The sequence below is a fragment of the Staurois parvus genome, unplaced genomic scaffold, assembly GCF_062004578.1.
Source record: "Staurois parvus isolate SC_StPar_1 unplaced genomic scaffold, SC_StPar_1.0 ptg000191l, whole genome shotgun sequence".
NCBI lineage: Eukaryota > Metazoa > Chordata > Amphibia > Anura > Ranidae > Staurois > Staurois parvus.
In genome coordinates this window covers 8518180-8542465 of record NW_028317987.1, presented here as the reverse complement: position 1 = coordinate 8542465, position 24286 = coordinate 8518180, and the positions used below count along the sequence as shown (strand labels likewise).

At 45.1% G+C, this 24286-nt stretch overlaps 1 protein-coding gene across 1 annotated transcript in view; it reads left to right on the top strand.

Annotated features, from left to right (window-relative positions):
• Nucleotides 1-24286, top strand: part of LOC149461971 (uncharacterized) — a 208482-nt gene that overhangs the window by 106358 nt on the left and 77838 nt on the right. The window contains exons 6-9 of the mRNA XM_089677773.1: nt 5156-6501; nt 7204-8378; nt 10584-10708; nt 11884-12861. Coding sequence (XP_089533899.1) covers nt 5156-6501; nt 7204-8378; nt 10584-10708; nt 11884-12861 — 3624 coding nt within the window. The remainder of the gene's footprint in view (nt 1-5155; nt 6502-7203; nt 8379-10583; nt 10709-11883; nt 12862-24286) is intronic.

The following is a 24286-nucleotide window of genomic DNA, read 5'->3' as shown; positions in this document are numbered from 1 at the left end:
AGTTTATTGGATCGTTGGAACGGATTTTCAGATTGCATCATTTCCTGTCCATGATATCTCACCATTCACTTCCTGTAGGCCACTTCCCAGAAGCCTTCACTTCCTTGTTGCATCACAGAAGGGGGTGTGACAGGGCGTGTTCACTGCTCGGGACCACACCTCCCTCATTATAATACCTTCCTATACAATCTGATTGGACAATCTCCTCTAGATCTCCCCCCAGCTATGTAGTACAAGGGCAGACAAAGTCCAGGGTATGGAATGTGTGACAATTTATATTAAGAACTTGTGAGGCCTGGGGGCTGCAAATGCATTAAGATGTACCAAGGGTTCCGGGGAGAGCGCAGATTAGGAACGTTTGTAACCGTTTTTGGATCACCCAAAAGAGGACAGAGAGGCAAGTGAGGGGATATGAAGTTGCTGGAATATTTATCAGAGCCCCCAGTGAAGAGTGTGTGACCCATCAAGAGGCTGATAGATGTACAGTTGCAAGAAAAAGTATGTGAACCCCTTGGGATTACGTGGAGTTTTGCATGAATTGGGCATAAAATGTGCTCTGAACGTCATCTAAGTCACAACAATAGAAGAACACAGTCTGCTGAACATAATACTACACAAACATTAGATGTTGCCATGGTTTAATTGCACATAACATGTAAACATTCACAGTGCAGGGAGGAAAAAGTATGTGAACCTTTGGACTCAATAACTGGTTGACCCTCCTTTGGCAGCAATAACCTCAACCAAACGTTTCCTGTAGTTGCAGATCAGACCTGCACAACGATCTGGAGTCATTTTGGACCACTCCTCTTCACAAAACTGTTTCAGTGTAGCAATATTCTTGGGATGTCTGGTGTGAATCGCTCTGTTAAGATCATGCCACAGCATTTCAATCGGGTTGAGGTCAGGACTCTGACTGGGCCACTCCAGAAGGTGTATTCTGTGCTGTTGCAGCCATTGTTTTGTTGAATTACTTGTATGCTTTGGGTCATTGTCCTGTTGCATCACCCATCCTCTGCGGAGCTTCAGTTGGCGGACAGATGGTCGTACGTTTTCCTGCAAAATGTCTTCATAAACTCTGGAATTCATTTTCCCATCAATGACAACAATCCGTCCAGGCCCTGAGGCAGCAAAGCAGCCCCAAACCATGATGCTCCCTCCGCCATGTTTTACAGTGGGGATGAGGTTTTGATGTTGGTGTGCTGTGCCTTTTTTTCTCCACACATAGTGTTGTGTGTTCTTCCCAAACAACTCAATCTCGGTTTCATCTGTCCACAGTATATTTTGCCAGTAGTGCTGTGGAACATCCAGGTGCTCTTTTGCAAACTTCAAACGTGCTGCAATATTCTTTTTGGACAGCAATGGCTTCCTCTGTGGTGTCCTCCCATGTACTCCATTCTTGTTTAATGTTTTCCTTATTGTAGATGTGTCAACAAAAATGTTAGCATGTGCCAGAGATTTCTGTAGGTCTTTAGCTGACACTCTGGGATTCTTCTTTACCTCATGCAGCATTCTGCGCTGTGCTCTTGCAGTCATTTTTACAGGACGACCACGCCTAGGGAGAGTAGCAACAGTGCTAAACTTTCTCCATTTGTAGACAGTCTGTCTTACCGTGGACACATGAACATCAAGGCTTTTGGAGATACTTTTGTAACCCTTTCCAGCTTCATGCAAGTCAACAATTCTTGATCGTAGGTCTTCTGAGAGCTCTTTTCTGCGAGGCATGGTTCACATCAGACAGTGCTTCTTGAAACCAGTAAACCCAAAACAGGTGGGTGTTTTTTAAGGGCAGGACAGCTGTCAACAACACATCCAATATCATCACACTGATTGGAGTCAAGGTTGGCTCACTCCTGGCTCCAATTAGCTCTGGGAGAAGTCATTAAGCTAGGGCCTCACATACTTTTTCCTCCCTGCACTGTGAATGTTTACATGTTATGTGCAGTTAAACCATGGCAACATCTAATGTTTGTGTAGTATTATGTTCAGCAGACTGTGTTCTTCTATTGTTGTGACTTAGATGACGTTCAGAGCACATTTTATGCCCAATTCATTCAAAACTCCACGTAATCCCAAGGGGTTCACATACTTTTTCTTGCAACTGTAGGTCTGGATTTAGGAGGACTCCATGGGAGTGAATGGTGAGAAGTTTGAGAACAGAGCAATGCTTCTAAGTCAGCCCATAAGGAGCCATGTATTGTGGTGTAAAGGGGGGTTAGTGGGGTAATCTGGGCACCAAGAAATATTTAGTAACATTTGGAACACCCAAACCTCCTTGTTCCTTATGTATATACATAGCATGTCTTGGGATTCGTGGCCCTTTGTCTGCTCAGTTGAATCACAAGACCTGATTTTAAAAAAGATTTCAGAGTATAGGAGGAGATAGGGATCGGTGGGGGTGGGGATGGGGATGTACAGAACAAGTAAAGGAGTTTTGGTAAAAAGGCCAATTTTCCATCAGTGATCCTCCCTATCCAGGAGAGGTGAAGATGAGTCCAGGACAGAAGTAGGACTCTCAAGTATTTGAAAGTGGGGATGTAGTTGTACGAGCGAGGGAGATGAATGCCCAAATAATCCAGGTAGGAGGTGGGCCAAGGAAACTATCATTCTGTTTTACAGAGGAAAGGGAAATGTATGGAGTACAGAGAATAGGACTGGCAGGGAGGTGTTGGGTTGGACCAAAGTAAGTAAAAGATCATCAGCAAACAATCTGACTTTACCCAGTTCAGGACCGACCACCACACTTATACTGCGGCAGGGCAGTCCCTCTGTTCCAGATCACATACAGTACATGTACACGTGTGAGCCCACCGCCCTGACTGTGCTGTCATTCAGTACAACACAAGCCGATTATCAGGTCCAGGTCAATGATTTCTGGCCTGTACCTATTGATCACCTGGACCTGCTGATCACCTGGACCTGCTGATCACCTGTACAGAATCAGAGATCATTCTGTGTCCATATTTATAAACACAGGAACTGGAAAGGTACACTAGTGAAGAGGAGCACAAATAATACAAAGTATTCCCACAAGCAGCTAAAAAAGGTGATCAATAATCAATAAACCAACTTAACAGTGAATTCAACTAAAACAACGCTGCCCACACCTAAACATACTCATATAAATGTGCAAAAATGTCAATAAATAGAAATACAGCTTTCCTTAACCGCTTTAAGTCCGCCCTATAATAGAAATACTGCCACAGGGCGGAGTCCCTGCACAAAATCATGTGTATATGTATATATATGTATGTGATTCGCGCTCCCGCAGTTACCAGGAGAGCACATGTGCACACACCAACCTGCCATTGCCGTTATTCAGTTCCTGACCGATCAATCATCATGTTCAGGCCAGTGATGTTCAGCCTGGATCTGATGATCGATCCCTGCTCTATCAGAGATCTTCCTGTAGATGTGTTTCCATTACACAGGTACAGGAAATTATGAAATCTCTCTCTGAGCGCATTCCACCCCAGAGAGAAAAGAAAGCAGATCCATGTGAGTAAAAGCACTACACACACACAGTAATATCACATTTAGGACATGTGTGTTGCCTTCACAGGCTAATGGAATTATAGTTACTTATATGGACATGTAGTGTACCACGGCCATTTAGTGGCAAACATGAATGGCAGTTCTCCTCTGGATATGTAAATTCTCAGACAGGAAATGACTTTTGGTTTAGGAAGTTCTTCAGCCATTTTAGATTGCCATTCACTGGGGATGCAGCGTGCTTGCTTCTCTCCCAAGGGGCTGGAGACATCATCACCTGTAAGTGCCTTTCCTCTGTGTCATCTGTCATTTATGTTACACTAGTTATTCTATGTATACTGATATGTTACACTAGTTATTCTATGTATACTGATATGCTGTCATTGTATTGTGTTTCAGTTTCACCTATAAAATAAAGTTGGATTCTTTGGTAGACAACACAAGCAGTGGGCTTCTGTTTGCTGGAGATTCTGACAAGGGTTTAGCTGTCCGTTTAGAGCCACACATAGTCAGTGTTTTGAGAACGGAACAGTGAAAAGGTGCAGCGCAACAAGCCTGGAGATAGGAGTCACTGCACAGACAGAATGAGTCTAAGATCAGGAAGACAGTATAAGGCTGAAGATCAGCCACCCGGGACACATCAAGGCAGGGAGAGCATGCCAAGTGTCCAGCAAGATGATGCACGCTCACACTCGTCTAGATCAGCAAGGTCCAGTCAGATTTCATCAGCAAGTGCCCTTTTAGCCAGAGCTCGCGCCAAAGCAGAGGCAACTTGTGTTCAGCTAGAATTCGCTGAGAAAGAGGCCACCATTATGAAGGAAATTGCTGAGAAAGAAGCCGCCGCTGCAGCAGCAGAGGCCGCCATTATAAAGGAATGGGCTGAGAAAGAAGCCGCTGCTGCAGCAGCAGAGGCTGCCATTATAAAGGAAAGGGCTGAGAAAGAAGCCGCCGCTGCAGCAGCAGAGGCCGCCATTATAAAGGGCTGAGAAAGAAGCCGCCGCTGCAGCAGCAGAGGCCGCCATTATAAAGGGCTGAGAAAGAAGCCGCCGCTGCAGCAGCAGAGGCTGCCATTATAAAGGAAAGGGCTGAGTAAGAAGCCACCGCTGCAGCAGCAGAGGCTGCCATTATAAAGGAAAGGGCTGAGTAAGAAGCCGCCGCTGCAGCAGCAGAGGCCGCCATTATAAAGGAAAGGGCTGAGAAAGAAGCCGCTGCTGCAGCAGCAGAGGCTGCCATTATAAAGGAAAGGGCTGAGAAAGAAGCCGCCGCTGCAGCAGCAGAGGCCGCCATTATAAAGGGCTGAGAAAGAAGCCGCCGCTGCAGCAGCAGAGGCCGCCATTATAAAGGGCTGAGAAAGAAGCCGCCGCTGCAGCAGCAGAGGCTGCCATTATAAAGGGCTGAGAAAGAAGCCGCCGCTGCAGCAGCAGAGGCTGCCATTATAAAGGAAAGGGCTGAGAAAGAAGCCGCCGCTGCAGCAGCAGAGGCTGCCATTATAAAGGAAAGGGCTGAGTAAGAAGCCGCCGCTGCAGCAGCAGAGGCTGCCATTATAAAGGAAAGGGCTGAGAAAGAAGCCGCCGCTGCAGCAGCAGAGGCTGCCATTATGAAGGAAAGGGCTGAGTAAGAAAAAGAAAAATCAGAACAAGAAGCAAAGTTGCATATTCTTCAGCGTCAGTGTGCAGCCGCCGCCGCAGCTTATGCCGAAATGGAACGGTCTGGAAGTGGGTCTATCCACAAAGGCCCATATGTGCCTGAGAAACCCCTCTCCTCAGTAGAACGCACAAGGGAGTATGTCCAAGAACATTCAAGCAGCAAGGCAACAAAACAGTTCCCCAATCCAGAATCAGCTGAATCTAAACCAAGACCAGCAGAACCCCTGAGTGTACGAAAACAAACCGATGAGGCCAGCAGTACCAGAGCGATTAAAAATGAATCCTTAGTACAGCAATCCAAACACCAGAGTACACAAGATGTCACTAAATATCTTATCCGTAAAGAAATGGTTAATTCGGGCTTTCTCAAGTTTGATGACTGCCCTGAGAATTACTGGGCATGGAAGTCTTCTGTTCTGTATGCAGTCAAAGACTTAGGCTTATCAGCAGCCGAGATGCTGGACCTGATGATAAAATGGCTTGGGACGGAGTCAGCAGAACATGCAAGAAGGATGCGCAGGGTACATATATTTAACCCTCCAGCAGGACTTGATATGGCCTGGCAAAGGCTAGAGGAAAGATATGGATCACCAGAGGCAATTGAAGGTGCTCTAATGAAAAGACTTGAGTCTTTCCCCAAGCTAAACAGCAAAGACAACTTGAAACTGCAAGAGCTGGGTGATATTCTTTGGGAAGTCCAGTGTGCCAAAGAAGAAGGCTATCTAAGAGGACTTGCACATTTAGATACCGCCAGCGGTACTAAGCCAATAGTGGAGAAACTACCTCACAACCTGCAAGAAAAATGGGTGAGTGTTGGAGCCAAATACCAAGAAGAATATGATGTCCCCTTCCCCCCTTTCTTTGTGTTTTCTAGATTTGTACAGCAGCAAGCAAGGATCCGGTGTGATCCCAGCTTTTCCTTCATCACCAGCAGTCAACTGCCAAAGGCAGAAAAGCCACTTAGATCCTACAATAGGACTTCAGTGATCGCCCACAAGACAACGGTTCCCTCTGAGGACCCAGGCTGTCCAAGCAGCTACAAGGTAAACGCCTTTGAAGGTCCTGACAGACTTTGCCCACTTCATAAAAAGCCCCATCCTCTAAACAAGTGCAAAGGGTTCAAAAGTAAACCCATCAAGGAAAGGATAGCCTTTCTTAGACAAAACGGCATCTGCTTCAAGTGTTGTGGATCCACTAAGCATCTAGCAAAAGACTGCAAAATACAAGCGGATTGCTCAGAATGTGGCAGTAACAGACACATCACAGCTTTACACCCTGATACATTGCATCAACCACTAGAGGTCGCTGAAGAGCAGAAAGATGAGGGCAGCGAGCAAAAGGATAATTCAGCACCCCCAGTAATGTCCAAATGCACTGAAATCTGTGGCGACAGTACAAGTCCACGCTCATGTGCCAAGATCTGCCTAGCAACAGTGTACCCCACAGGGAAAAAGGAGAAGGCAGTTAAGATGTATGTAGTTCTGGATGAACAGAGTAACAGGTCACTGGCAAGGTCAGACTTTTTCGATGCCTTCAATATTACATCAAGTGCTATCCCATACACGCTAAAGACATGTGCAGGAATGATAGAAACTTCAGGAAGAAGAGCTACTGACTTTACTATTGAGTCTCTTGACAAGAGAGTCCATCTCTCACTTCCCATTTTGATAGAGTGTGATATGATACCGGATGATAAAACAGAGATCCCTTCATCAGAAGTAGCCCATCATCATCCTCATCTCAATTCAATATCTCACCTTATTCCAGCTATCCAGACAGATGCCTCTATTCTTCTACTTCTTGGGAGAGACATTCTACAAGTACATAAGGTACGCCAACAAATTAATGGGCCCTTTAATGCCCCCTATGCCCAAAGACTTGACCTAGGGTGGGTCATAGTAGGAGAAGTTTGTCTAGGAGCAGTACATCGGCCTGACAGTGTCAATACGTCAAAGACATCTGTGCTACTGAATGGACGCACATCCCTTCTAAGTCCATGCCAAAACAGCTTTGTTGTGAAAGAAACCCTTAACATCCCAAAACCATACTGTGACTTTCCTTCTAGTTACAATAGAGACATTAGTAGTGGCATGGAGTCTGACACTTTAGGGAACTCAGTATTCCAGAGAACAAAAGATGACGACAAACAAGCAATGTCTATAGATGATCGAGCTTTTCTCCATATCATGGATAAAGAGGCTTTCCAAGATGAAAACAACAATTGGGTAGCTCCCTTACCCTTTCGCATACCAAGGTGTTACTTACCCAGTAACAGAGAGCAGGCCATGAAGCGCCTGAACACACTACGTAAAACCTTGCAAAGAAAGCCTGAAGTGAAAAAAGACTTTACAGAATTCATCAAAAGGATGCTTGATAATAATCATGCTGAAGTAGCACCGTCACTGGATGAAGGTAAAGAACACTGGTATCTGCCAATGTTTGGCGTTTACCATCCACACAAGCCAGACCAAATAAGAGTTGTGTTCGATTCCAGTGCTCAACATGGAGGTGTTTCATTGAATGATGTACTACTGAGTGGCCCAGATCTAAATAACACACTTCTGGGAGTCCTCTTACGCTTCAGGAAAGAGCCTATTGCTTTCACAGGTGATGTGCAACAGATGTTTTATTGTTTCCTAGTGAGAGAGGACCATCATGACTACCTGCGTTTCCTGTGGTACAAGGATAATGACATAGCTAAAGAGGTGACAGAGTACAGAATGAGAGTACATGTTTTTGGTAACAGCCCGTCTCCTGCTGTTGCCATATACTGCATGCGCAAAGCTGCCCACAAAGGTGCAGAATGTTATGGTCAAGATGCCAAACACTTTGTGATGAGACATTTCTATGTAGACGATGGACTTGCTTCAGCTAACACACCTGAAGGAGCAGTCGACATTCTCAACAAAGCAAAACAGATGCTGGCGGAGTCTAATCTGCGACTACATAAGATTGCCTCTAACAGCAAACAAGTCATGGAAGCTTTCACCGCAGAAGATAGAGCTAAAGATCTCAAAGACCTGTGCCTGGGAACAGACACCCTTCCTTTACAGAAGAGTTTAGGCCTAAGCTGGGATCTACATAAAGACTGCTTTGTGTTTCAGGTTTCTTTAGCAGAAAAGCCATTCACAAGAAGAGGGATCCTATCCACTGTGAACAGTCTTTATGATCCTCTCGGGTTTGTAGCACCAGTCACCATAAAAGGTAAGGCCTTAGTTCGTGAACTGTCAAGTGGAGAAAGTGAGTGGGATGCCTTACTTCCACAAGAGAGACTCCATGAGTGGGTCCAATGGACAGAGTCTTTGTCAGGAACCGCCTGGCAGTGTCTCTAGCAGCCCACAGCACGGATTTCCTCAGGGCGCGGGGTCTAAGTCCCAGCCTGCTATTCACCAGGGCCCCTGATGGTGGGGATGGACTTGGTGCAGACTGGAACCAGGTCGTGACCCCCGAGTGCATCCGGCTGTGGTAGAGAGCACCGGCAGGGGACTGCGGGAATGGAGTCTGATGGGGCAGCGAGGTACCAGAGGAGCAGGCAGAGAATGGTCGAGGTCACAAGCCGGGTTCAGTAACTAGCGGACAGCGCGGTACAAAGGGTCAGGCAGAAGGATGGTCAGGCAAGCCAGGGGTTAAGCAGGATACAATCAAGGTCAGGTACAATGCAGAGGTCGGCAACGGAGTAACACAGGATCAGGTACAGGAACACAGGAACAAAGACCAAACGGCAATTTGACATACCTCTATCCCCGTTTAAATAGCCCGCCCTGCGCTGTCATTGGTGCCAGGCGCGCGTCCGTGATCGCGAGTGCGCATGCGCGGCCATCGCGATTGCCCAGGTCCCGCTGCCCGCTGATTGGACTGCATTGGTGTCCTGCGCATGCGCTGCCCGTCTCCCTGACTTTGCCCCCCCCCTATGGGCAGCCGCCGGATGCCCAACTGTCTTCTCCTGTGAGGGTGATTACGAAAAAACTCCTGGATCAGTCTAGGGGCATGAACGTTCTGGGCAGGTTCCCATGAATTTTCCTCCGGGCTGTAGCCTTTCCATTTAATAAGGAATTGGGTCTGGCCTCTCCTTTTCCTGCAATCTAGAACTGTTTCCACCTCAAATTCCTCCTCCCCATCAATGTTTATGGCCTCCGGAGATCTAGATCTCCGATTCGGGAATGGATCCGGTGCTACGGTTTTCAACAAGGACACATGAAACACTGGGTGTATTCTGAAGGATTCGGGGAGTATGAGTTCATATGCCACCTCGTTGATTTTCCGTCTCACCTTAAATGGACCCATGAATTTTGGTCCCAATTTTCTTGATGGGCAAGACATTTTTAAATTTGTTGTGGCCAGCCAGACCTGGTCCCCCGGATGCAGAACAAGGTCGCCCCTCCTTCTTTTATCGAAGGCCCTCTTACTATCTTCCTGAGCCTTTGTGATTGCCTCCTGAAGCACCTTGTTATTTATTGAAAAGAATTGTAACAGATCTTGTGTAGCCGGTACTGGATTCTCAGGAATTGTGTCAGGTAGAAACGTAGGGTGGAATCCATAGTTGGCGAAGAACGGGGATTGCTGAGTAGCAGAGTGACTCGCATTGTTATAAGCGAATTCGGCCTGTGGTAAGAGAGTCAGCCAATCATCCTGGAGGAATGAAGTGTAGCATCGGAGATACTGCTCCAGGGTCTGGTTGGTACGTTCCATCTGCCCGTTGGTCTGCGGGTGGTATGCTGATGATAATGACAGTTTGATTCCCAGGGATTCGCACAGTGCTCTCCAGAATTTAGAGGTAAACTGAACTCCTCTGTCTGAGACGATGTCTTTCGGGATCCCATGAAGTCTTACTATTTCCTTTATAAAGACTTGTGCTGTCTCGGCAGCTGACGGTGTACCTTTCACGGGCAGAAAATGGGCCATTTTGGACAGGCGGTCCACCACCACAAAAATGGCGGTATGGTCTTGGGATGGTGGGAGCTCCACAATAAAATCGATGGAGATCATCTCCCATGGTCTCTTAGGTATGGGTAAAGGTCGCAGCAGACCCCAGGCCTTGCTTCTGAAAGGCTTGTTTCTCTGGCGTTCCTCGGGTGATAATGAAGGACGGGTTAACCCCACTTGCATGGGTTTGGGTGCGTCCACTGTCTCTGGGTAGTGGTCTTCAGTAGGCAAGGTGGTCTGCACTGGCACACGGGGCGATACCCATGTAGGCCTCTGACTCTGACCAGATCTTTCCATTCTGCGTTCCCGCAACCGCCGATCAATTTGGATGGCCAGGGTGATGAGGTCTTCCAATGTGGCTGGTAGGCCTACCCTGGCTAGTTCATCCTTCAGGGGCTCAGATAAACCAATGCGGAACTGGTGGCGCAGGGCCGCGTCGTTCCACTGCGTGTCTCCCATCCAGCGCCTGAACTCTGCCGCATACTCCTCAACCGCTCTGCAACCCTGTCTGAGTGTTTGTAGGGCTAATTCAGCCGAGGCTGTTCGCTGTGGGTCATCGTAGAGGAGTGCCATTGATTCAAAGAAGGCTGAAACTGACACTAGCTGTGGTTGATGGGTCTCCAGTAACCGGTGAGCCCAGGCCTGGGGTTCGTCCTGTAGCAACGAGATGACGAACCCCACCTTCACAGATTCTGTGGAGAATGTCCGCGGCTGCAGTTTGAAGTAAAGTTGGCAGGCATTGCGGAAGGCCCTGAACTTGGTGCAGTTCCCATTGAACCGTTCCGGTGTGGGTACCCGGGGTTCCGGTACAGGCATAGAGGCCGCGGCTCCAGCAGGAGTCTCCGGAAGACTCTCGACCGACGAGAAAGGACCCAAATCTTGGGGTGCATGAGCGGACGTTGTCAATGTCTGGATCCGTCCCTCCAAGTGCGTATACCCCTCCTGTAGCGTCCTTACTGCCTGGGTTAGTGCCGCCAGGTGCTGGCACATGTCCTCCAACAGGGATGGTCCTCTTCCAGACTCCGACATCTGGCCGTTTGGTACTGTCAGGAACCGCCTGGCAGTGTCTCTAGCAGCCCACAGCACGGATTTCCTCAGGGCGCGGGGTCTAAGTCCCAGCCTGCTGTTCACCAGGGCCCCTGATGGTGGGGATGGACTTGGTGCAGACTGGAACCAGGTCGCGACCCCCGAGTGCATCCGGCTGTGGTAGAGAGCACCGGCAGGGGACTGCGGGAATGGAGTCTGATGGGAAGAGGCAGGCAGACTTACTAGTAGTGATCCGTGCGGGATGGATGGATCGTCTGGGTGACTGAAGGCGTAGTCAGGCGGACCAGGTCAGCAACGTGCGGGCAGCGAGGTACCAGAGGAGCAGGCAGAGAATGGTCGAGGTCACAAGCCGGGTTCAGTAACTAGCGGACAGCGCGGTACAAAGGGTCAGGCAGAAGGATGGTCAGGCAAGCCAGGGGTTAAGCAGGATACAATCAAGGTCAGGTACAATGCAGAGGTCGGCAACGGAGTAACACAGGATCAGGTACAGGAACACAGGAACAAAGACCAAATGGCAATTTGACATACCTCTATTCCCGTTTAAATAGCCCGCCCTGCGCTGTCATTGGTGCCAGGCGCGCGTCCGTGATCGCGAGTGCGCATGCGCGGCCATCGCGATTGCCCAGGTCCCGCTGCCTGCTGATTGGACTGCATTGGTGTCCTGCGCATGCGCCGCCCGGCGTATCGTGGCAGGAACACCGATCCCTGACAGTCTTTACAAGCTTTACAATGTCTTCAAATATCCAGATGTTATGTTCCTGTTTCATTGTCACAGGCCTGCAAGAGAGAACTGTACATCTTTTCAGATGCCTCCGTTATAGCGATAGGTGCAGTCACTTACTTGAAGGTTAGCGATGCAGGAAATGTCTGTCATGTTGGATTCGTAATGGGAAAATCCAAACTGAGCCCTAGGCCGGCACATACCATTCCACGCCTAGAGTTATGTGCAGCTGTACTAGCGGTTGAACTGTATGAGCTAGTGAGAGACGAGATAGACCTGAGCCTAGATGCTGTGAAATTCTTTACAGACAGTAAAACAGTTTTAGGCTATATCTGCAACACCTCAAAGAGATTCTTCTTGTATGTCTCCAATCGGGTGAATAGGATCAGACAAACAACCTGTCCAGAGCAGTGGTTCTACGTACCCTCAGAACAAAATCCTGCAGATTATGCTACCAGGCCTACACAGATAGCTTGCCTTCAGAACTCTATATGGTTCTCAGGTCCACCTTTTCTGTATCAGACAGCTGTAGATAGTCCTGATGACAACAATGTTTATCCTTTAGTGGATCCTGAAGCTGATCCTGAAATTAGGTCAGAAGTAGTAAACTTCAGTACTAAAGCCTTTGACACCAGACTACGGCCGTATTGTTTCGAAAGATTTTCCAACTGGAAGAGACTAAGCAGGGTTATAGCAAAATTAATTCATGTTGCCAATAGCTTCCAGAAGAAAACCAATGATGATCAACCCGGAAGCTGGGGAGTTTTCCATGAAAGAGTCAGTTTCGAAGAACTTTCACAGGCCAAAACAGTTATAATTTCTTCTGTACAACACGCATGTTTCAGACAAGAATATGACTGTATTGAACAACAAAAGACACTTCCAAGACAGAGCCATCTTACAAAACTGAGTCCCTTTGTAGATCAAGATGGACTATTGAGAGTAGGTGGCCGTTTATCCTTTGCCACGCTGTCAGATGAGGAGAAGCATCCTGTCATCATTCCTCATGATCACCACATTGCTACATTGATCGTAAGATATTATCACAACCAGATAGTTCACCAAGGGCACCACATAACAGAAGGTGCAATCTGTTGTGGGCTTTTGTATCATGTCTCAAAAATATGACTTTTATCAAGACATAATATTATATGGCAAACAGATCAGCATAACCGGATGTTAAGAGTTAATTTTGTCTTGGTTGAACCACCAAGAATTCTAGTTAAAGAACTGGAGAGAATGGGTGAAGGGATTGTTTTTCTTTCCTCCTGGAGACAATACTATTTTGAAGTTCTACAGGTGATCAAACACCATTATTCAGACTTCAATAAGCAGGTAAACATATACAAGGTCTGGACATGACAATAGAGGAACCAAACTGATTGTCTGAGAGCTTACCCAAACCTTGCAGAGTGTGATGAACCAACAGACCTCTGAAACTATTACCATATACTATTGTTCACCAAGGGTGAAAGCATTAACAATTGTTTACCATGAGCCCAATACAAGGGCCATGCAAATAGAGAGTTTTTTTCCCTACACAGAGAAAAATGTTGATTCTGAAACAAAGGGGTGAAATTCAGGACATTTAAGTCTAAAAGTTCACTGTATATCATTACAAAAATGTATTACAAAAACAGATTATAAATAAGATGTCATAGACTTTAAACACCACTAAATACTCAGCAATGGGAACTATATATCACTAACTTGAGTATTGAGATGATGGGAAGTAAGATGTATTATAAACTAGCATTAGTTACATGTCTTATCAGGAAACAAACAGGATGATACTTCAAGGAGGAATAACCGAATATACACCTATATTCCATGGTCCCTATTTAGAATAATATAGGTATCACTGCTATATCTGGATAGAGCCGTATATTTTATTCCTGAAATTACCTGAAGATTCCACCCAAGGTATGAGTCATCTCAAATACTCACATTGTTCTGTGATACATGACCGCCACCTGGCGGGCAGGTGAGAAATAGCTTATGTACACACATTTCTCAACTAGCCAATCAGGAAGCCTGGTGGGAAGGTATCTTAGAACAATGGACTAGTGGATATAAAAGCCCATGTGCTTTAAGAAAAAAAAACCCTCATAAAGACCTCATGGAAAGACCTGACATCTGAAGAAGATCTCTGCTGAAATAACTACTCTTCCATCTTTTCAAACTTCCTAAAACTTTAAACCTCTAAACTTATAACTTCCTACATTCTCCCCTATTGAATCTATCACTTGCCTATATATCAGTCTAAAGGCGTTCCACTGCCAGCTAAATCCACGGGAGAGTTGCCTAGTCTGACGTCCGGGTGTGGTGAGATGTTTATTTGATTTTGTATTAATTACTTTCTCTGTTGTGTAGAATCATAAAATTACCTTAGTGTATTACAACAATATTGGGTAGTTAGATATCTGTAGTCAGATACTGTGTTACTGTTAAAAAAATTGTTTATTGCCATATTATAAATTTTTCATATTTCATAATTTATTGAATATTAATAACCAGAGTATCACATATCAAGGGCTTACTTCTTGCAATCCTATGGCCACGGCGTGCGAGAATATAACCTTTGAGATATTCGAAATTATTAATTATTAATAAATTTAATAAATAATCATATCATTAAAAAATTGTAATTGATGTAATTAGTTAGAAACTTGATTAGTGTGTCTTACATTGGTAGGTTATATCTTTGATTGTGTGTACCAATATTCATTTATCACCAGTCTTTTGCGTTTTGTGTTAATATATATATAATTTTTGTACATAAATAAATTTTTATATTTATCTATTATAAGGCAAATTTTGTGTGTATGGTACGAAATCATATTGGCTAAAAGAATTCAAGGTATAATAATAAGTGGTGATCAAATTATCAAAGTGTCCAAATTATTGGTTTACTAAATATTTGCCGTATTTTAACGGCTGGAGGCACTGTAATATTTCATCTAAGGGAAAGGGACACGCCCTTTATAAATAATATATATCCTTACATAAACCACCACAACATAAATTTGGAGGCACTGCTGAGATCCATAGAAATCGTACCATAACACAAAACGCACTGGTGATTGTATATTTGTACACTTGGTCAAACATATCTTTTATATCAAAATGGCATCCAGTAATCACGGATCCACTTCTTCCAAGCATAACGAGGAAAATATGGCGGCTCAAGGCATTGAGCAGGAAGTTATGAAGCCAGCTCGGAAAGCTGCCGGTGCTTGGCAGAAGTATGTTGAAAATGAAGTAATAGATTATCTCCGCAAGAGATTAAGTTTGGGGGATAGCAATAAGGAATTTGTGGATGAAGAGAAAAAGCAGGCTATTAGCACCTTTGAGGACCTGTTCAACCAAAAGGGCCAGGTTGTTGGGTTTTTAATAGCATTTGCTGGAGCAGAAAGTGATAGAAGCCGTGACAGACTTCTCCTAGAAGCTTGGCCCATGTTATGGTTCATGACCGCTGGAGCTGCCCAGCGGACCATGACTCTAAGGGAAGAGTTGTCAGAGGCCCGCCTCTTGTTAGAAAGCAAAAATCAGGACATTGAGTCTTTGAAAGGGAAGCTTGGTCATGCCGGTGTTCGTTTAGACGAATCCGAGAAACATTATGATAGATTGGTCGGAGACTTTCGAAGTGCTCAGGACCTATATGAAAGAAACTTTCAGGAATTAAAACAACTTCAAAAGAAGTATCAGGACTTAAAAGATGAGGTGGAGTACTTCAGATCAGAGAGGTTATCTCCTGTCAAAATTAAAGTTCACCCAGGGGATAAGCATGACCAGTCAGAACTTACCTTGATAAAATCTGAGCAGAAAACTCTGGAGGAGCAGATTATAAGGTTGACGGCCCAAATAAATTCTGGGGTCCAAAGACGGACCAACCCAGTCAAGCCAGAGGCTGATGAGCGGAGATACCCGCATCACAGCGAAGTATCTGATAGTGAGGCAGGGTCAGAATATAGGTCACCTCCTAGGCTTTCAAGATACACTCCAGAGCGCTCAGAAGGAAAGTATGAGGTTTCATATAGGCAGGAAGGGAAATCCCAGGGGTCATTCAGGAGATATGACACCCCAAAGGTTATTAAGTTCCTGAAGGACACTGTTCCTATGTTTTCTAAGAAAGGGTCCCTTGAGATCACCGAACACATAAGAACATATGAACAGACGTTAGAGATTCTGGGCATTAGAGATGACCACACCAAAATAGAATTGCTGCCATGGGTGTTTGAAGAGAAATACCGGCAATTCTTTGAGACCTTGAGGGCCTATTCCAATCAGTCCTGGAGAGAGGTTAAACATAAGTGCCACATGGAATTTGGGCCTTATAAAACTGTAACCTCTGCCAAGGCTGCGGCCTACAATTTAAGGTGTGGTCCTCACCAAAGCCCTGCAGAATTTCTGGCTGTCCTCAGAAATGCCTATTTCCTGGCTGAAAAGGATCCCAATCCTAACCAGCCAGAATTCAAGACACTATTCTATGAAGCATTACCTGCTTACATAAAATTGGGACTTGCAAAGGATTACAGAAAGGGATGCTCTCTTGATTGGTTGGTGAGAGAGAGTGACTATTTATTCTCAATCCAACAGTCCAGTGAGGGCGGGATAAAAAGAGAACCCAAAAATAGCCCCAAGATAGTAGCAGCCACTACCGTTTCCCCTCCAAATCCAAATTTGCAGGCAGAGAAGAAATCATATGCGGAAGTAGTCCGTGGGGGTAAAACCAATGGTTCCCCTAGATTTGTACCTCAAACCCAGCAAGTGAAGGAGGTCCATAACTTTGCACCCCAAAACCAGTGGGTGAGAAAGGATAGACAAAAGCCAGGGAACTACGGTAGTGGAAGTGAGAAGAATAAAAAGTATGGTAAGGGTCAGTACAGTGATGAGAATCAAAGGAGGCAATGGTATCCTCGGAGGTTCTATTATCCTCGCCAAAACCAACATGGGAATTTTTATGGGAACCCCAATTTCAACAGGCCCCATAATTACAATAAGAATCCCAATTTTAATAAAAACTCCGACTTCCAAAGATTTCCTCCACGCCAAGAACACCCTCAAGCTCAAAGGGGGGATACAGTACCCCAGGCTCCCTTTAATAACAGGGAGACCCCAAAACCTCAGAGAGAACAATGGCGTCGGGACCAGAGCAGTAGTTCTGACTCTGAGTCTCATTACCAGTCTCGTCCAAAATACAAGCGCAAGTATAGGAAGAGGGAGAATCAACAGAATGACTCCTCTGAGCGTATTGGACAAATCGAGGCACAGGTCAGCAAAATGGCTGAACAAATGGACAGGCTTGTCACTCAATTTCCATCCAATCCTTTTTTAGGAGCAGCTCCTGTGACCAACCAAGGGTCACAGAATTAACAGGCAACCAAGCCTTAAACCAACAGGGGAGGACACTGAGTCAAATGACAGGAGATGTGTGCCCCGTCCCTGACACGCCTACTAATGGAGAAGCTAGTTCTCAGGCAAAGGGGGACCATTTGTTGGTTATTAATGATTCTCCTGCTTTTCAGTGTCCATCTATTGCCCCTAATATAGTCGCGGCATCGGAAGTCATCAGGATTGACAAGCCAGACGGAGCACCAACTTCTAGTTGTGCTTCTGTCTTGAGACAGTCCAAGAATCCCACCAGGGAGGATAAGGGTAATGTGTCCACCACATGCGGTGAGATAAGAGCCAGTCATAGGTTATTGAAGGGCCCACAGATCTTCAACCACACTAATTTCATGTGTGAGCTGACTGAATCTGATGGGAGATATTATGCCACGGTGCAGGTGCAGGATGCCAGTGATCTTTCGATTGTCGGCTTAATAGACACTGGATCCCAAGCAACCATCATGTCACAGGAACATTTTGACAAAGTGGCTAATGTCATGCCCACCAAGCCGAGACTTAAAAGCTTTGACAGCTCATTGATTGGTGTAGGTGGAGACCCGTTACAAGTCACGGGTACCGCCTGGCTTAAACTGAAACTGGGTAATAAGGAACTGAGACACCCCGTCATCATTGCTAGCATATCACAGCACCACATGATAATTGGGATGGACTTCCTAAAAAGGCTGAACACCATAGTTGACTGTGTGAACCAAGTCCTGTGGTCACAGGTAAATACCCCGATTAAATATGGGAAACTTAAAACTCCCCATTCCCGACAACACTGCCACCTGGTGGAAGAAAGGCCTGGATCATTAGAAATCCATTTCAGGAACAGCCAACTTCCTGATGTAACGGTTATCAAACCTGATGACCATAACCCTATCAGAAGAGATGAGGAACACATTTTTAGAATTCCCCAAGATAAAATAAAAGATATTTCCCTCCAAGATGACATCCTTACGATATCTTTTCATCAGGAGGATAAACCAAGAAAAGGGGGAGATCATACCCAATTCTTGACAGGTATTGAAAGGGTTAACAGCGACTTGTTTATCCCCATCCGGATAAATGGTCTTAATAGGTCAAAATATGCCAAACTAGATTTGAGACAGGAACACAGCTTTGTAAGCCATGGGCTGATAAAACACCTAACCGAAATGGAAATGATCCGTTTCTCCACACCTCAGCGTCATTGGATTTCAGACTCCCTTGATGACTCTGATGATCACAATTCAATGGCTAGGTGTCTCTTAAACGTCACTGTAGGAAACAAAACAGCCACCCATGTGTTCCTAGTCTTGGATAATCCCCAAACGAAAATTTATTTTGGCAACGATATATTACATCGCTTTGCAACGCAAGTCGACCTAATTAATGACTGTTTATGGAGTCGACTAAAGGGGGACCCCTAAAAATACCAAAATCTGGACTTAGCTTTAAAATCCCAGCAACAGATGCCTTATGCTGTTGAAGTCCAGGTAGCCCAAAAGATTACAATTCCTAAGGGCATAAATAATTTCATACTCCCCATCCAAGTCAAAAAGGGACATAGACTGAAGGGGTCAGATGCATTGGTATGCCTCTCCCATAAAATGCAGGGGGAGGGACTGAACATTACACACACGCCCCTAGTCAACACACATCAATCCCCGATGTACATTTACATACATAATCTGTCCAATCAGGACATCGTCTTACCCAAAGAGACCCTTATTGGTCTAGCGGTAGAGACTGAATATTACACCTTTGGGGTCACTAACCAGGTGATTGGACTCATCCCCGATGAATATTTGTCGGAGGAACAATTAATTGAACAAACATTCCATTCATTACCAGAGGGTATTTTCACCATAGAGTCCATTTATCCATTCGATTCTAAAGATGGCACCTGTCGAATCGAAGAGACATCAATTGTCTTTGATCACCCAATCAAAGAACAAGAGTACCCCAAAGAACCTGGATGGCAGGAGAACACACACACACATCACATACCCAATGACCTCACCACGAAACTTGAGGAGGCATATGAGATAGGTCAGCCGGAAAGCTTTCCTGGATTCAAGGAGTTAGTGGAAGAGATGGTGACCCTCGCCGACGCGTGTGCCAGTGATCTCGACCGACAATTGCTCCGAGAGCTTCTCCTTGAATTCCAAGAGATCTTTGCCAAGGATTCTTACGATTGTGGGACTACTGACCTACACATCGCTAGGATCCAAACAGATCCAGATGCCCCACCAGTATTTGTAAGACAGTATAGGTTACCATTAGCTTCCTATGAATCTCTAGCTGAGATTATCAGGAAGTTACATGAAAGGGGTATAATTCGGCCCATCCACAGCTCCTACAACCACCCGATCCTGGGTATTTTAAAACCCAATGGACAATGGCGTTTGTGCGCTGACCTCCGTCAGCTGAACAAACGTGTGTACATGTCAGGATGGCCTGTCCCATACATAGACCAATGTCTCGCCCAGCTCCAAGGATCTCAAGTTTTCACAGCCTTGGATTGTGCACAGGGGTATTGGACCATAAAGGTGAGTGAGGAAGACCAATACAAACTGGCTTTCAGTTTTGGAAATCGACAATATTGTTGGGTACGAATGCCTTTCGGATTCATAAATTCCGGACATGAATTTGCTGTGTTCATGCACAAGGCCATGCCAGACGCCTTCGAAAGGGGGACGTTGGCATATGTGGACGATATCCTGATCAAAAGTACTGATATGGCCAAACACATTACAGAACTTCGGCATGTCCTGGGCCAATTAAAAGCAGCAGGAGTAAAACTGTCCTTACAAAAAGCCCAGTGGTGTCGCACGAAGGTAAACTTCCTAGGCCATGAAGTTACTGCTGAAGGTTTGAACCCACAAAAGAAGAAAGTTGAGGCGGTTCTGAATTGTAAAGTCCCTACTAACCTTAAAGAATTGAGATCCTTCCTAGGTATGGTAAACTACTCGCGTAAGTTTATTGATAATTACGCCGAGATAAGCAAGCCACTGCTTCACCTACTGAAGAAGGATGTCGAATGGTCGTGGGGTAAGAAACAGGAGGACGCCATGAAGGAGTTAAAGGAACGTCTCACACAAGCTCCGTGTCTCGGATATCCCGAAGGGGGTAAAAATTTCTATCTAGAGACAGGGTTTACGCAGGTAAGTATGAGTTCTGTTCTTTACCAGAAACGTGATGATGTCAGTAAGGTGATTGCCTATGCCAGTAAAACTTTGTCCCCGGTTGAAGTAAAGTTCAGTGACTGTGAAAAAGCTCTATTGTCCACCGTGTGGGCATTACAGAATTTCCGCAGTTACATTCAGGGAGAGAGAATCATTGTTGAAACGGCACACCAGCCTTTACAGTATTTAAAGAGTGAACGTATCAAGGGAGGAAATGTGTCTAATAGCCGCATCACTGCTTGGACTTTGTCTTTGCAAGGGTGGCCTCTTGAAATTCGGTACAAACAGAACAAGGAAAGTCCAGTAGCCCAGGGCCTAGCCGAGCTCCATGATTGTTCCGCAACTACGCCTGCTATGGAGGGCCCGGACACTGACTTTCTGGAAGAACAACTGTTCTCTCCTTACAAGGTTTACGATGAAGAATACTGTAAACAGCTGCCGTGTGTATATGTGGATGGTTGTGCTTTTCATCACAAGGATGGGGAACAGCTCCAACTAGTGGCAGGTATTGGAATCGTTTGGACCCAAGGTGTCACCCCAATTTCTGTGGGATACAAACTTGGACCAAAAAGCAGTCAGGTTGCTGAACTTACTGCAATTCTTAGAGCAGTTGAGATGGCTATAGAGTTCAACATTAAAGAGTGTGCCATCATAACCGATTCCAATTATGTCAGGAATAGTTTTGTGGAGTATTTCCCTAGGTGGAAGCGAAACAACATGAACAAGAGTAATCACAAACCCGTGAAACATGGTAAGCTCTTTTGTCACATCGATGAACTGGTAAGGTCCAATGATCTCACCCTGCACTTCAAGAAGACCAAAGGCCACTCCAAGGTTCTAGGTGCCGAGAAAGAAGGGAACGATCTGGCCGATTCTCTAGCCAAGGAAGGGGCAATCACCGGTGAACTGATAGACATTGACCAATTTTTAGGTACCGTACAGATTGAAGCTGTCACCAGGCAACAGGCCAGAACAGCTGGTGATCCGAATGCATTACAGTGGAGTCACGATTCTCCTAGTGAGGATTTAATTACTGCCCAAAAAGAAGACCCAATAATTGGCTTGTTTTATAGTCATATAGAAGATCCCAACCAAAATCCCATAAATAAGGAAGTATGTAGTGGGAAGGAGGATTTACGTATCTTAATGAAATCCAAATCCCAATTCTCTTTATACCAGGGATTGTTGATACGAACCTCAAAGGGTGGCGTACAACAATGGGTCGTCCCACTTAAATTTAGAGGTTTGATGCTACAGCATGCCCATGATGCTCCCACTTCCGGTCATCGTGGGGAAAAGATCACGTATGAGATCCTGCGGGATTATGCCTACTGGCCTCATATGTTACGTGATGTGAAGGAATACTGCCAAGGTTGCCTAATATGTCCCCAATTTCAACCTACCAAGCCAACTCACAGAGCACCTCTCCAGAAAAGGGGGATATGTATGCCTTGGTCAGACCTTCAGATGGATTTTATTGGGCCAGTAACAAAATCTTCACGAGGAAATCGGTATATGTTAACAGTTACATGTTTATTCACCAAGTATGTCGAATGTATACCAGCACCAAATAACAGCTCCGAGACATGTGCTGCATTGCTAATAAATCATGTATTTTCACGTTTTGGTTTACCTCAGAGGATAGAGTCTGATAGAGGATCGCACTTCACTAGCGAAGTGATGGCCAAATTGTGGAAAATTTTGGGGGTTAAAAGGAAATTGCATATCGCCTATCGGCCAGCCTCTAGTGGTGGTGTAGAACGATACAATCAGACCATCGTTAATGTCCTTAAGAAATTTGTTAAGGAAACAGGCAAAGATTGGGATGTCAAGCTCCCACTGGTCCTGATGGCGTTGAGGGCTACTCCGAATACAGTTACAAAAATGTCATCTTTTGAACTGATGACAGGTAGACGGATGGTACTGCCCCAGCACTTATTGTATCGCACTACAGATCAAAATTTGATCAATGCTACCACCACACACCAATACATAGAGGATTTACGTAAACATCTGCAATATGCTTTTGCCTTTGCCCAGCGAAATTTGGAAAGAGCTGCAACTAGTGCTAAGACATACTATGATCTCAAAACCTCCAAGAAGGAATATGAGATTGGTGACAAGGTCTATCTATACAACTTTGCAAGAGACCAGATCAAGGAACGGAAATTCCTTCCATCTTGGAAAGGTCCGTTCTCTATCATTGATAAAATCTCTCCGGTCGCATATAAATTGCAGGTTACCCGGTATGGTGAAATCAGTGATAGATGGGTGCACATCAATCAATTACGTGCTTGCCATCCGAAGTCTCAATTGCAGTTGTTGGAAGACTGAACCCACCAATTCCTATCTGGAGATATTGAGATCATTATTAAATTTCCTTTAAACATATAATTCATCTTTTGCCTTACAGGATCCAGTAACATAATTTTATGTATATCCCATACTTAAACTGTTCATTTTAATAATTTAGAAAGGAAGGCCCAGACTATGACCAGACCGGCGATCGGAGGTGTCAATGACCGGACCCTAGAAGGAAGCTATAATGTCCTGTGGGAAAGACCAGATGCCAGAGATCGATCCGGAGACGATAACCTGATGTCCCAGGCCACCAAGGGCCAGTCCAGAGGAAAAGACCCGCCTAGGAGACCGTCTAAGAGACCTGTCGTGCGGAGGACCCATGGACCCCAAGGTGGATGTGCCAGGCCAGGCCGGCCTCATCACAAGACCAGGATCGTCATCGGAAGTGTCCATCTAAAGACGCCGAGTCAAGTTGAGGAACAACCAGCATGACCGCTGCCATTTTATTATCGAAATTTTTTTTTTTTTGAATTTCATTCCCTTCACCGGAGAAGACGAACGATCACTCTAACCCAAAAGTCCCACTCATGTTTTTCGATACAGACACCCCTCTACGCGTGCCTATACCCCAAAAACAAAGGGGGATTTTGTTGTGGGCTTTTGTATCATGTCTCAAAAATATGACTTTTATCAAGACATAATATTATATGGCAAACAGATCAGCATAACCGGATGTTAAGAGTTAATTTTGTCTTGGTTGAACCACCAAGAATTCTAGTTAAAGAACTGGAGAGAATGGGTGAAGGGATTGTTTTTCTTTCCTCCTAGAGACAATACTATTTTGAAGTTCTACAGGTGATCAAACACCATTATTCAGACTTCAATAAGCAGGTAAACATATACAAGGTCTGGACATGACAATAGAGGAACCAAACTGATTGTCTGAGAGCTTACCCAAACCTTGTAGAGTGTGATGAACCAACAGACCTCTGAAACTATTACCATATACTATTGTTCACCAAGGGTGAAAGCATTAACAATTGTTTACCATGAGCCCAATACAAGGGCCATGCAAATAGAGAGTTTTTTTCCCTACACAGAGAAAAATGTTGATTCTGAAACAAAGGGGTGAAATTCAGGACATTTAAGTCTAAAAGTTCACTGTATATCATTACAAAAATGTATTACAAAAACAGATTATAAATAAGATGTCATAGACTTTAAACACCACTAAATACTCAGCAATGGGAACTATATATCACTAACTTGAGTATTGAGATGATGGGAAGTAAGATGTATTATAAACTAGCATTAGTTACATGTCTTATCAGGAAACAAACAGGATGATACTTCAAGGAGGAATAACCGAATATACACCTATATTCCATGGTCCCTATTTAGAATAATATAGGTATCACTGCTATATCTGGATAGAGCCGTATATTTTATTCCTGAAATTACCTGAAGATTCCACCCAAGGTATGAGTCATCTCAAATACTCACATTGTTCTGTGATACATGACCGCCACCTGGTGGGCAGGTGAGAAATAGCTTATGTACACACATTTCTCAACTAGCCAATCAGGAAGCCTGGT